We start from the raw sequence: 13485 nt of genomic DNA, 5'->3' as shown, positions 1-13485 counted from the left end.
CAACAGCAGAATGTAAGATCAAAAAAGCGCGGGAACAGGGGAGTTATAGGACATGCAAACGCAGATAATATTTTCACCACATACAAATAATATATTCCGTCCTAAATGAAAGTACATAACAACCCAACGTTTTTATGAACAAAACCTAAATTTTTAGTAATCGTTGTAATAACTGTAATTACAAACTGTCCTGTTTTCTGTTGTGACAACGGCAAACACACTTCGCCATTATAACAGAAGATGAAAAATAATCAAACTTACCTTACGCGAGGCAGTAATGAGGAAGTCGCAAGTTGAAATAATAGGCTGTTTTACCTTGTGCTTAGCAATGATTTACGGTCAGCTAAAGAGCTTCTATTCATTTTGTTCTAAACAACCGTGTGAAAAAGAGGTAATTTGCATAAGTGCGAAATAGTCAGTTAGGAAACTGAAGAAAGTCACAGAATCATTGAAATTTAGATCGTTATTCGCTATTGCTAGCTTAGTAGACTCCAACAAGGAGAAGAAGAAAATGGTAAGTCCTTACGTCAGTATGCAGCTTTAGAGCAAGGCCCCACGATAAAGCTTTTAAACAGTAGTCGTAAAAAAAATGTTAATAGTAAAAATATTTATGGTAACCGGCGTAAGGAGAAAAAAAACCGCCAGCCGTGAATTGGCCATAATTTTATTTTTTAAACTTTCGAACCATCACCCAATAGGAACACTCCACTATTTGGTGCATCTTTTTAATATCATTACTATTATTCATTTATGAATTTTTTTTTGGCGAGTTCAACCTCAACGCCGGTAGGTCGGTTGCCGAACACTGTTGCAACAACACGAAGTTAATTTTTTGCAGATTCCATGAAACATTCAACCCAAACTTAAAAAGGGACTAATTCGGTAATCACCTCGGCCTATTTAAGAGATTAAACTGAAAGCGTTCTCCAAAGATGCCAGGCTTTAAATTGCGAACGAGGGTATCAATTTTTTGCAGCACGAGATAATAAAGAAATTATTTAGTACAATTCCTTTCCGCTTCTAATTAAAGAATTGAGCATATGCCCAAAAGTCGCATTTCCATTTCAATGGTAGTGAATTGTTTTTAGTTCGTGCACACAAATATTGCAACGTCTCCTTTTTAGTGGGCACCGTCAATTATGGATAAACCTCATTTCGTTGGATTTTTTTTTTTTTTTTTTTTTAACGCAGCGACCATCTTAACGCGCGGGGGCTGACGTAAATGTACTTTGTATTAATTGAAAAACAATAACGGGGAAAGGGCGCTTTAGTCCTTCTTTCATCGTGTGCGTGCATTGGCACAAACGTCCTTTAATCTATCTCTATCATCTTATATAGTAACAAATTTTACGTGCGTCTGCTCGCTGTTCGTAGCACAAATTGGATTGACGCCTACGCGATAAATAAAAACTAAAAAAAAACTCAAAACAACACTAAAAGTATTGTGGATTACAATAATAATTATCGACGTACTCAGGTGCTGTTGTAGACTGCACTTTTCCCATTCGATGTGGAAGGCCTCCTTTATGTTAATTCAAAAATTCTCGAAGCAAGAGAATCCACCATAAAAGTCGTATCTTATACGCGTCTATATGTTCAGGGGAAAAGAATGCTTATGCACAAAGTTTAAGCCGGCCATCTTAATTTGTTCAAAACCGTTAAAGGGTCTTTCCTTTTGAATGCTGTACAGGCGTTGCAGAAGATGCAAGAAAAGAGGTGTGAGATCAAACAGTTTTTCGAGGAGTTACCCAGAGTGCCACTTGGTAAGCCCCTGCACGAGGTTTATTTCTTCTCTGCTTAGGATTCCCAGCAACGAATTTCCAGGCTTTCCTGGATTTGAATACATGCTTGAACACCAAGATTAGTAGACCCTTACAGGATGACTGCTCGAGATTCCTTTAGGATAGGCCAATTCTGCCCTTTGGTGGACCTGGGAAAGAGAGGAAGTTCATGGTTTATTTCTTCTCTGATTTAAATGCATGCTTGAACAGCAAGATTGGTAGACCCTTACAGGATGGCTGCTCGAAACACCTTTAGGAAAGGCCAGTCGCACGCTTTGGTGGACCTGGGAACGTGGTAAAATGCAACGAGAGCGAGTTCAACCAGTTATCAAAGGTTGAAATCTCTATTTTCTCAAGTATATACTGAAACAGTAAATAGCGTCGTAAGATCGCTCTGATCGGCCTGCACTCAAAATCCGAGCATCCTTTGCTATGCACCTCCGAGCAACTCACCCATTATTGGCACACAAAAATTATGATAACCGTTACTGGAATAAAAGAGTTAAAAAAGAATCACTGACATAGTATATACTAGAGCAGACATTGTCTAAAGATTTTTAAATGTAAATATTTTCATAATCTCATTGTTCCTTGATATTCTGGGACATGTGGTTCGCAAGCTGAAGAAGGTGGAAATGTGACAACAAAAAGTACTCAGGGCGCTTTAACATCAAAATTATTTCATACAGGCGAATGATAAATTACACATATATGCATAGCTAGGATAACGCCTAAATAAAGATATTGATGGGACAAAATCCATCTCAAATATATCTACTATTTTCAATATTTCAGTACAATAGGGGAAGACGTGCACGAAGGGAGACATGGGTTTTTAGAACTGTTACGATACAAAATTCACCTGCATAAGACCACTTCCAGATAGTGGAAAGACGAGATATGGCCACCGCCCTAGATCCGAAGTGCACTCGGATTACTGGCCCTCCTTCCGGCAGATGGACCAAAGAATTAACAACATAACTGCACATCAAATGATTGTCCACCGACTTAACTTCGTTGACTCAGTCACTATGGGGTTGACACCCAAGAAATCGAATCCTGCTGGAAAATTTTAAAACTGGACCAGTCAACACGCTGGAGGATAAGGAGGGAAGAACGGGAGCCCCTCAGAAATCAATGCAGCCTTTTTGGCCGTTTTAGCCAATCAGTATCTAGTTCAAAATCCGGTTTTGTAAATAAGCTACGGGTTTTACTTTCAGGTTTTGAGAGAAAGTTAGATAAACAATTAAGCTCTGTCCATGACTATGTTGAAAAGTGTTTCATAGGTTAGGTCTATTGACCACACTGGTCCAGAAAGATTTTCTGACGAAAAGACGCACTTTTAAAATGTGCGACTTTACCTTGAATTTTAACTCACTTTTAAAACAGATCTTTTCGAATTCCCCGATGTTAATTTCTCTTGTAACATTTTTTTGACGGGATGATAAGGGCTTTACTACACGCATCATCTAGCTGCAATGCGTTTTTTGCCGTAGGTGACTATTATAATAAAGGGGAAAAAAGATAGTTTATTCATTTTCATGGATAGAGGCAAAGCCTTTGTTGGATTCAGAGAGCAAAATGACGTTTTCAAAGCACCTACAAAAGTCACTGTGGTGATGGTTTGCCTTTATTTTGGAAGTGTTTAACGCCGAACAATTCAGAGTGTTCAAAAATAAAATGTGATTGAAAGTTTAAGAGATTGGTGATTCAATCGTAATTGAAGGAGCAAAAGTAGTAGCATTTTAAAACTAGAGTGCGATTTAATGTTGTTGTATCGATAGATGACGCTGTTGTGAGTAGGAAAAAGGGTGCGGCGATATCCAGTTTTTTTTACTGCTTCATATGCATGTCTAAGTTTTCCGTTCTTTATTTACCCTTTAAAGATTTACAGTAAAAGTTCAATAATATCTCAATGCACGTTGTTGCAGAAAAAGCAGGAACGCGCGCAAGCGAAAAAAAGGGCGTCCTGATATTTGGGGAAGAGAATCGCCTAAACAAAAACGGCAGCATGGGAAAATTGATTTTCAATATTCTCCACTCTTACTTCATATCCTCTCTATGAATCCTGTGTCTGAATCTCCTTAAAAAACTTATGAAGTAAACACCGTTGGTATCGAGGTTTTTTTCCAAACCCCATCGCACTCCATAAGACTCTACTCTCCACCAGTCTTTCTCGTCAGTTCTGTAACCGAGCTCGATAAACGAGCTTTGTCGAGCTCGATTAGTTATCGAGCTCGATAAGTTATCAAGCTCGATAAGTTATCGAGTACGATTAGTAATCGTACTCGATTAGTAATCGTACTCGACTTGTAGTTATCGAGCTCGATTATGAAACGTGGTTTGCTTATCGAGCAGGAATGGTAATCGAGTACGACAAATGCATATCGGGCTCGGTTGCCCAGGAACAAAATGTGATCCAGTCTTCCCTATGTCTGTTATGAGTCCATCAAGTTAATTTTCTTAACCCCGCCAGACGCATACCCCCACAGAAAAAAAAAAAAAAAAAAGACCTGAGGGCATTTATTACTTTGCCAGCAAACTATTCAAACAGAAGCTTTTGCTGCAAATACAAATTATCCTTTGCTAAGCAGGCGCCCATATTTCACTATATCAAATCGATTGGACATTATAAAAAAGATGTAACAATATTTTATGCCTTTCAACAAACGACTTGACGTAAAGATGCAGTGCTGATGCTTTCAAAAGAAGTCGAAAGTTTCATTTTAGCGTTATGATATCGAGGTAATTTCTAATGTAAACACTGTATATTAGAAGCGACTTTCTGGTGCGCGTCGCAAATAACGAAGCTCTGCTTCTCACAAAACGCGACATTCCAAACACTTAAAAATGAAAATATTAGAGCAAAGCTAATTCTAAGCAATAAAGATAGAAACACGAACTGCAACTTAAGGGTAAAAGCTGAAACAAACAAAATTTAATGCTTAACAAGTAACTTCTATCCCTTGTCTGGCGTGCATTAATTTTGGAAACTAAATGTTCCTAATCAATTTCGTTTATGTGTTTACGCATACGGGCTAGGATTTTCTTGAGGGAAAAAAACCTTTGCCTTTCAAATCGAGTCGGTGTCCTGGGAGCGCATATTATTCTCTTTTTCCGTAGGTTTCCCTAGACACTTACCACAAGAGAACCACTCGCAATTTCCAAGATGTGAGCGACTGAGCGGGTCCACGTATCTCATTGAAACTCATTTTCTTGACTTTTCTCTCTCTTTCTCTTCAACAGCGATATTCTCTTTCCCCCTGAAGACAAGTCTTGTTTCGTTTGAAGCATAAATGAATGTATACATCCTATGGGCTGGATCAAAATCTTAGTCGAGAACTTAATCAACAGCGCCCTCTCGCCGATGTTCTCCTTGTTTACAACCATCTCAGCAGGGAATTTAATAAGCATGCTTGACTATTGCTACGTCTTAATGAAGATGGCGGTTTTTAATTTGAAAATGCCGCTATTTGGAACTTAATTATTAGCAACTAAAATGCTTTTAGTGCAAATAAACAGCCAGTTAGGACAATGCAAGTAAGGAACTTTTGATATAAGTAAACTTTTTCTAGACCGTACTTTCCCTTTAAAAAATTTTGTCCTAAAATGATAAGTTAAGCTGCTTCGGACGATGGACAGACGAAATGACGCGATACAAATTACATATGCACGCGATGTGGCAGCCATTTCCACATTTTCTTAAATATGAAAGTTGCGTTTGTGTGTTTAGGGCGCTGCATACTACGGTGATATATTAGGGGTATTGGACAAGTTTTTGGATCGCAAGTTACGAAATTGCGGTGGTGTAACTTCGATCGTAACTTACAACTTGCAAGTTAGTTTCACTACCAGTTACATGACGTATGCATACTCGTCTCAGTCATTTGTACTCGAGTTAATAAATATGTGCGACTGATTTTTCGTTTCAGTTTCTTCGCTGTTTCCTGTATTTAGCTGAGACTAAGTCTTCATTGCTACAACTGAAATAACTTTTACAATATGTCTGACACACCCAAATGTGCTAACAAGCTACTGGAATTAAAAATAGGTCTTCTTTGGTCTATGACAGTGATGAGAAGGCAGCAATCAAACATAACAAGTCGTTTCATAAAAAAAAAATTAACTTGTAAATCTCAGTTGCGAAGTTGCAAACTGAACAAAACGACGGGATACATCACAACTTTCGAGAGTTCATATTGATTCTATGAAAGCCTATTATCCACGATTATAATTTTGTTCCGACGTTCACGATTATAATTTTGTTGGAACGTTTTCCCACCTCACGGGAAAACGTTCCGAACGGTTAACCGTTTTTAAACAGATAGCCGTTCACCAGCCGTTCATCGGCAGTTCGACTGGATTGGCATGCCTTTTGAACGCCTCAAGCTATCCGTGATGGCGTGAATGCATTGCAGCCAATATATTTCTTGAACTCAGACGTCAAGATCAATGGATGAAAAGCTTCTTTAAATAAATGAATTGATTCGATTTGGTGGATTATCGCTGTAGCAGTTCCACCATATGGCTATTTCTCCATTGTTCGATATGTGAAATAGGCATTTTGAGCGTTGGTTTTTTTTCTGGAAGGAGGATGATAAGAAAACCTGGAGAAACAACTCAACACACAAGTAACTCAGGGCCCGGAAATCAGAAAAAAGCGGAAAAAAAATAACGCTTTAACCATTGAACATTTTGCTCTCGTCAATTTGAAATTTTAATTGGTCTACATAAAGGGTTATGCTAGAAAAAAGAGAACTAAAGAGTACAACGACGTGAGGTCAGTACACGCGACGAGGATAAAGTGCCTGTAAAAATTCCAAGGGAAGATCTTACTTACTAGTCTTCAGAAGGGTCCCTTTATTGTTAAATGAAATGTCAGTTCTTGGTTCAGGTATTTTACACTTTTAAAAATTTGAAATTTTAATTGTTAAAATAAAGGATCATGCTAAATACGTGTTGACCACTAAGGATACGAATTGAGTGTACTGTGGCAGGCAATTAACAAAATGTCACTGACAGATTTATTTCCAATCCAAGAAGAAAATCTACAAAGTACTTTTTCAGTGAACTTGGAATATGTTAAATATGTTGTATTTTGAGCTTATATATAAATCGCATAGACTGCTTTTAAATTTTAAAGTATTCCTAAACAGTTGATATGGCACTTTGGTAAGTCAGCAAATCAGTTCCATCTTCAGACTTTTGGGTTGTAATGCAAAACCACCTTTTGACACTAACATCAAATTCTTGATTTAACTTCACCACATGATTCATATAAGGGAACAAGAAGTTAAACTTCATGACCAATTTACAATAAAGACTAAGATTCCAAAATCTGGTGGAGTCCTAACAGGAAATATTAAAAAAGGGTTTCCTCGTTGATCCTAGTTGGCTGATTACTTACTTTTAGCCTCAGTTAAGTCAAGGAAGCTACTATGAAAATAAAATCATTTGCTTGTGTAATGAACCAAAAAATCAACAAAGTAGTGTTCACCATTCTGATCGAGACAACTAAAAGCATATATGAAGCTTAATTTCGGGCTCAAACGCAAGACCTACGAAATGGAATCATATGAGGTTGACATTTGTGAGACAAATTAGCAATCAAATTATTGAATGTATCTTTGCATCCTAAGCTTAATTCAAGTTTTGCTCAACAGAATTTAAGAGAGGTCGTTCTTCTTGGTCCGTGTTGCATGGATAGATACGTAACTTCAAGCAACAACGTAAAAACTGTTCGATTACGAAAAGAGCAAACCTCGCCAGCTGGGAGAAAATGGCGAATGTGATCAAAACGGATACTATGGCTGGGACAGATGCCAAGGCACACACCTCAAACCATTCCATATCTTTTAGATAAGCCCCACTCGGTCCGTCAGTTGTGATACCAAATGATAATGGAGTTGCTTTGGCCAGATTGATGATAGCAATGAGAGATAAGGTAACAAGGGACAATGTCTCAGCATTATTCGCCATGGGATGTCGATAAGGATTCTTCAAAACATGATGGAGTGTTATCAGTAGGCATGCTGCAGACAAAAAGACCATGCGTAACATAACATCTGTGATAAAAGCCCTGCAAGCGAGGAGGATTAACCTTCGACCAATCAAAACGCTCTCCCAGTAAAGTGTTCCGTTGTCAATATCAGTTGGCGGACGAAAAGGACCATGGAGTATGTCCGAAACTTCTGTGATGACGACCTGCTGGCTAGAAGACTCCTCACCTCTCGTTTTAAGTATTCCCTTGACAAGCCAGTAAATAAGAAAAGGAAGTGGAATCATGCTGGCAGCAACAAACTCTCCTGCTGTAATTGAAGATCTGTACAGCTTGAAAGATCCCCAGTAAAGAACTACAATGAAAGGAACTAGAAAAACGAAAATATAAGCAAGAAGAAGATATTGCCACCATTGCATGCATGGAACGTTAGCATCGATAAATAACAAGCGCTTTCCAGATCCAGTGGGTACGCAGTTCATTAGCTTTAGGGCCGTTTCTGCAAGCCTTTCGTATCCAAGTAACAACACTTCCATGACAACGGCCATATAACGGATTAGGGACGGTTTTTCGTTTCCCATAAGAACATTGAAAGCATAATGGACAGCATAAATGAGAACAAGGTTAGCCATTGTCAGAAAGACTGTACCAGAAAGAAAAAGCTCTTTTGTTACCGCAGTGAGTCCTGGAAAGGGACAGCCAAGTCCTTGATTGATGGACTGAACATGGAAGTTGTAGGCAGAGATGACAAAGTGAATAAAGGGAATTTTCCCAACAAGTTCTTCTACAGAGCCTACGATCAAAGTCTCAGCTGCTTGATAGAAATAAAACGTAATTTCCAAAAAGCCACTGTCGGATTGTTCATCACCATCATTGACGTGCAGTTCTTCTTCTGGGCGATCCTCTTCTCTTTTCTTAAACCATAAGATTTGTTTTTCCAGTGTTCTTATTATCGGGGGCTTGACCAAAAGATAAAGAGCGAATATGATTGTCAAAAATATTGTTGCAACCCATACGGAATAGTCATTGCACTTTGTAGACTTGCGGCATTCAGTTGAAAGAAGAGTCTCAGTGAACCCTTCTGCACATTGTCCACAGAGGGTACCGTTTCTGTTCCCTCGGCAGCTGCTGTAATTTCTTGACGAAATTGATGGACAATAGTTTTCCGGACACGCAATTAATTTCAGCATTGATGAATGGCCAAGGGTTCGATAACCCCAGAAGTTTGGTTTTGCGGCAATGTTATTTTCAATGCAGGTGGCTCCAAATGGACATGGATGGCACTCAGTAGTAGATGTCACAACCAAACCTTTGGAAACTCCTCTTTTCAGGCTGTAGTAACCTGGGTGGCATGATTTGCACGAATATTTCAAAACAGTAATATTTAATACACAAATGCTCTTGTTTCTCTCTGTGTACTGAAAGTGCGTGCCATTCTCCAGTATAAGATCCTCTCCTTCATTACATTTCATTATCGACTTTTCATCTATGTGAACAAATCCCCCACTGGAAATGTCAACAATCGGATAAGTGCTCCTGTTAAATTTTAGTGAGGTCATTGATGTGTTTTCAAATATTAAGGGACCTCCACTTTCAGAGTAAAGGAAGACACCTTTATCAAATTGTGAGCCATTTAAAGCACTTTCCTTTGTCTTCAAAAAAGAACAATGTTGGAATTCAACGCGGCCAGTTCCATAGGCAGAATGAACGTGTCCACTTCTACGAACGCCAAAATTGTCGCGAAACACACATCTTCGGAATATCGTGAAGCCATTGCTGATATGGACAGCACCAACTTCAATTCCTATGTTCTCTTCAAACTTTGTGTTTTCAAAGATCACATGACTACCGTAGGACCATGAAGGGTGTGTATCTTGAGTACTTCCGGATTTCACACATCCCAGAGTGCGCGGTTTGTCTGGATTAAATAAAATAGAAATTGCGCCGGCGTCTGTTTCGTAAGATAAACCAGTTTTGAGATTGACCCATTCGCGTTTATAGGCACTGACACGACAGTAACGAAAGGAAGAGCGTTTTATGGTTACGGTTTTCAACCCTTCAAAGTAAAGGACAATATAACTGGGTGGTCTGCGATAAAACGTGTCATTGTCAAGTTGGATGACCGCCTTTGGGAAATTGGCATGTGTAAGTGCTGGGATCATCAAGCGAATTGCATAGCTACTTTCGTCCCATTTGAAGTTTTCGTCTGTAGTGTTAAAACGAGTGTTTCTGATGGTCACCTGGATTGATGTGGGATTAGGAAAAAATAACATCATGTCATAAACATTATCGAGAAAACTGCAATTATCAATATAAATACCAATTGGAAATGAGCTGTTTTTCGGCGTTCCTGATCGTATTTGCAGTCCATATCTAAAAGAGATGACTGTTATGTTGACCAGTTTAATCTGGTATTTGGGACTTATCCACAAAGCTGTCTTTTTCGTCAAATTGCCAACAATCAAGCTGTCTGAGATTGTTACCATACCTGCATTTCCATTTCCGGCGAGTATTTCGACGAGTATTGAGTGCAATGGATTTGCTGGAGTGTCTTCGAAAGTGCAGTTTGTAATTTTTATATCACTTTCACCTCTGGTGGTAACCACACGTAAAGCGTCACTGCCTCTTGTTCGTGCTGTCTTTGTAAATCTGGAGCCCTCTACTTCAATGATTCCACTACTAAGTAAAACATCTACCGCTGCGCAGTGCCCTCCATGGGATTTTCCTCTCCACTGTTGAACAGTTACATTTTGGAGGCTAAATTGCAATGTTTTTGGACTCCAATGGCCAGGTGAAGGGCCTTGAGGGGCTCTACCGACATATATTGCGCATCCTTTCCGGGCTTTGCATTGACGGAATGTAACATTAGTAAGAGCGATTGCTAAGGATCCATTTGGGCTATTGATAAAAAGCGATCCACCGGTGCCAGCTTCATTCAAATAGAAATTGGAGTTAACAATTCTTACAGATGCACTAATACTTGCTACGAGGGACAAGCAGGAACCCAAACTTTTTGGCAAAGCCAATTGTCTTTCAAAACTAGAGTCTTGAATCACTATTTCTGCCTTGTCCGATTGAACCACAATGCATTGTACCGATGGGTTATCATGGAAAGACATGGAGATAAACTTCGCTTTTGTTTCTCTTGCCTTTGAAAAATATAGACCTTGTACAATTTTTTTAAATTTATTCTGGTAGTTTCCATTATCATGTACTTCAATATCTTTGAATGTCTCGTTAGTAATTGCACTTGAAACGTTAAGATCTAGGAACTGGCCTTTGTTGTAGGAACTTTTAACCTTGCGGCAAACAATGCCGATGTATACAGGACAAGAACCTTTTCCTGCGACGGATCTGATCTTTACGACTCCTGTTTCAGTATATCGCCGACGTACACCATTTTTTTCGAAGACTGCATCTTTGATTTTTATTGTAACATCTCGACTTTTAACTTTAGTATTATTAAGTAGAAGGACGTTGATGCATTGGGAATTATTTCGAAACGTTGAATTGCCTTGAATTTCGAGGTAGAAATCTGTAATATTCTGTATATTGATAGCCAAGGCTCTCAAAGCGTTGTGAAAGGAACAGTTGTGGATTGTAATACGCTGGCAATCATTACAATTGAGCGGAGTTTGTTGAAAAGTGATTCCTGAAAACTCTAACGTAAATGTCAGCTGCATCCCGTTTGCCATCAGGAAATGAAATCCTCCTGTACATGAAACGTATGGCGTGGAGTACAAGCCCCGTATAGTCAAGCTCTTGTTCACAAAAATACCTGGATGACTCATTAAAATATTTGGATCGTTTTTGCAACTATATGGGCGTTTCTTGGTCCCACGTCCGTCAAGATAAATGTTCCCACCATAGACCACGCGATGAACAGCTTGAGCAATGGACTGACAAGGGAGACTTTGGCTGCCACAAGTTTTAGTATCATTTCCAACAAGAGAAACATAAACATTCACAATGTTTGAACCTGAAATTTTTACAAAGCAGAGTTTTAAACCTAACCTTAAGCAAGAAAATTGCTTGAGGATTTCAAGAGTATCATCATTAATGAACACCTTTCCATTAAAAACTTAGTTATTAAACCCTACTGTTAAATAACGTTTTTATGCCAAGCTTCCCTGGCCTTCTGTCGTAAACCGATCTGCTATGGCTGTTTTCCTTTAAACATTTTTCATAAAAGTATAAGTTAACCGTATTTTTTATGCAGAGATAAATGATGAATACGCAACAAAGTGACAAAACGAAATCAACTTTAAACTGCATTGGATGAATGGACAGACGAAATGATACAATAAAACGTACACACGCAATGTGGCAGCTATTTTTACATTTTCTTAAATATGAGAGCTGCGTTTGTTTGTTCAGGGTGCTGCATCAGAACGGTGGCATGTAAGGGATATTCGAGCTTTTCGTTAGCAAGTTACTAAATTGCAATTTTTAACTAGCGAGTGCAAGTTATGACTCGCGATCTCGACCTATAGTTTGCGATCGCAACCTACAACTTGCAGCACCAGTTACACGACAGCACCAGTTACATAACGCAGGCATACTCCACTCAGTCACTTGACCTCGAGTTCACAATTATGTGTGAGTGATTTACTGTTTCAGTTTATCCTCTGTTCTCTAACTTCAACTGTACGAGCTTGCCAAGTTATGTCTGACTCATCCAAAATGTCCTAACAAACTGCTCAAATAACGATAGTTCTCCCTCGGTTTATGACAGTAACGAAGAGGCAGAAATTAAACGTAAAAAATCGTTCGATAAAAAAAAAAAAAAATTAACTTGTAGATCTCAGTTGCAAATTGAACAAAATGACGGGATACATCACAACTTTCGAGAGTTCATAATGATTCTATGGAGTTTGATTGTCCACGATTTTAGTTTTGTTCCAACATTTTGAGTGGCTGAAATGGCTCCACCTGAGGAATATGTCGATAGCTCAATGAAAGGTCTGAGTATAGAAGAAAATTTTGCCAATAACTTCCTTACAAAGATAAGATATCGCAGGTAAAGAAATAGTACACATTTTTTTCAGGTCTGATTTTCACTATTGCTTAAATAGTGCTTTACTGCGAAGGATCGTGCACATATACGTTTCATAACCGCAGTTCATATATATGTATTTCATATGTTTGTTGTTTGAGTACATATTGTGCTAAAGATGCGTCTCTCGATCTCTAAACTTTACATCCGTCATAACAAGTTACACTTTCTAAAGCTCAGTTTTCAGCAAACAGCAATTTTTGTTTCGACTTCTCTACACTCTGACACTCAACGTTAATCTAATAGTGTGTACTTTTTTTTTAGCGTCTCTGGTGTGAAGGCCACTGCGCTTCATTCTTTTTTATGTATGTGATTTTATTGTGATTCAAAAGGGAACGAAAGCGAACGACCTATGCTTATTCGTACTAAGAATGAAAGTTTCACATATCAAGTGATATTTTTATCTGATCAGCAATAGAGTATTAATCAAGGTGTAAAATTGGCCACAATAATTTCGATTTAAACCAAACAAGCTCAAAGAACGCGTAGCGACAGACCTTTTAAACGAAGCAAAAGTTGTTTTACTATTGTTCATGTTCAAATAACGACAAAATAATGGAATCTTTGTCCAAGAACAGTTTAAGCCAAGAACTATGTTCCAAAATAAGCATCGATTAGAAGAGATAACACGAAAACGATCCTAGCGATAA

The 13485-nt window shown here is 38.5% G+C and overlaps 1 protein-coding gene across 2 annotated transcripts in view; it reads right to left on the bottom strand.

Moving 5' to 3' along the window:
• Window positions 1–1274: 1274 nt before the first annotated feature.
• LOC148723088 (uncharacterized) overlaps window positions 1275–13485 on the bottom strand; it is a 33179-nt gene continuing 20968 nt past the window's right edge. For both annotated transcript variants that reach the window (XM_088733946.1, XM_088733945.1), the window contains exon 2: window positions 1275–11758. In XM_088733946.1, coding sequence (XP_088590072.1) covers window positions 7422–11570 — 4149 coding nt within the window. In that variant the 5' untranslated portion in view covers window positions 11571–11758 and the 3' untranslated portion in view covers window positions 1275–7421. The remainder of the gene's footprint in view (window positions 11759–13485) is intronic.

Source organism: Stylophora pistillata, chromosome 9 (genome assembly GCF_964205215.1).
Source record: "Stylophora pistillata chromosome 9, jaStyPist1.2, whole genome shotgun sequence".
Taxonomy (NCBI): Eukaryota; Metazoa; Cnidaria; class Anthozoa; order Scleractinia; family Pocilloporidae; genus Stylophora; species Stylophora pistillata.
Note: the sequence above shows the minus strand (reverse complement) of the source record. Positions and strands in the feature narration are given on the sequence as shown.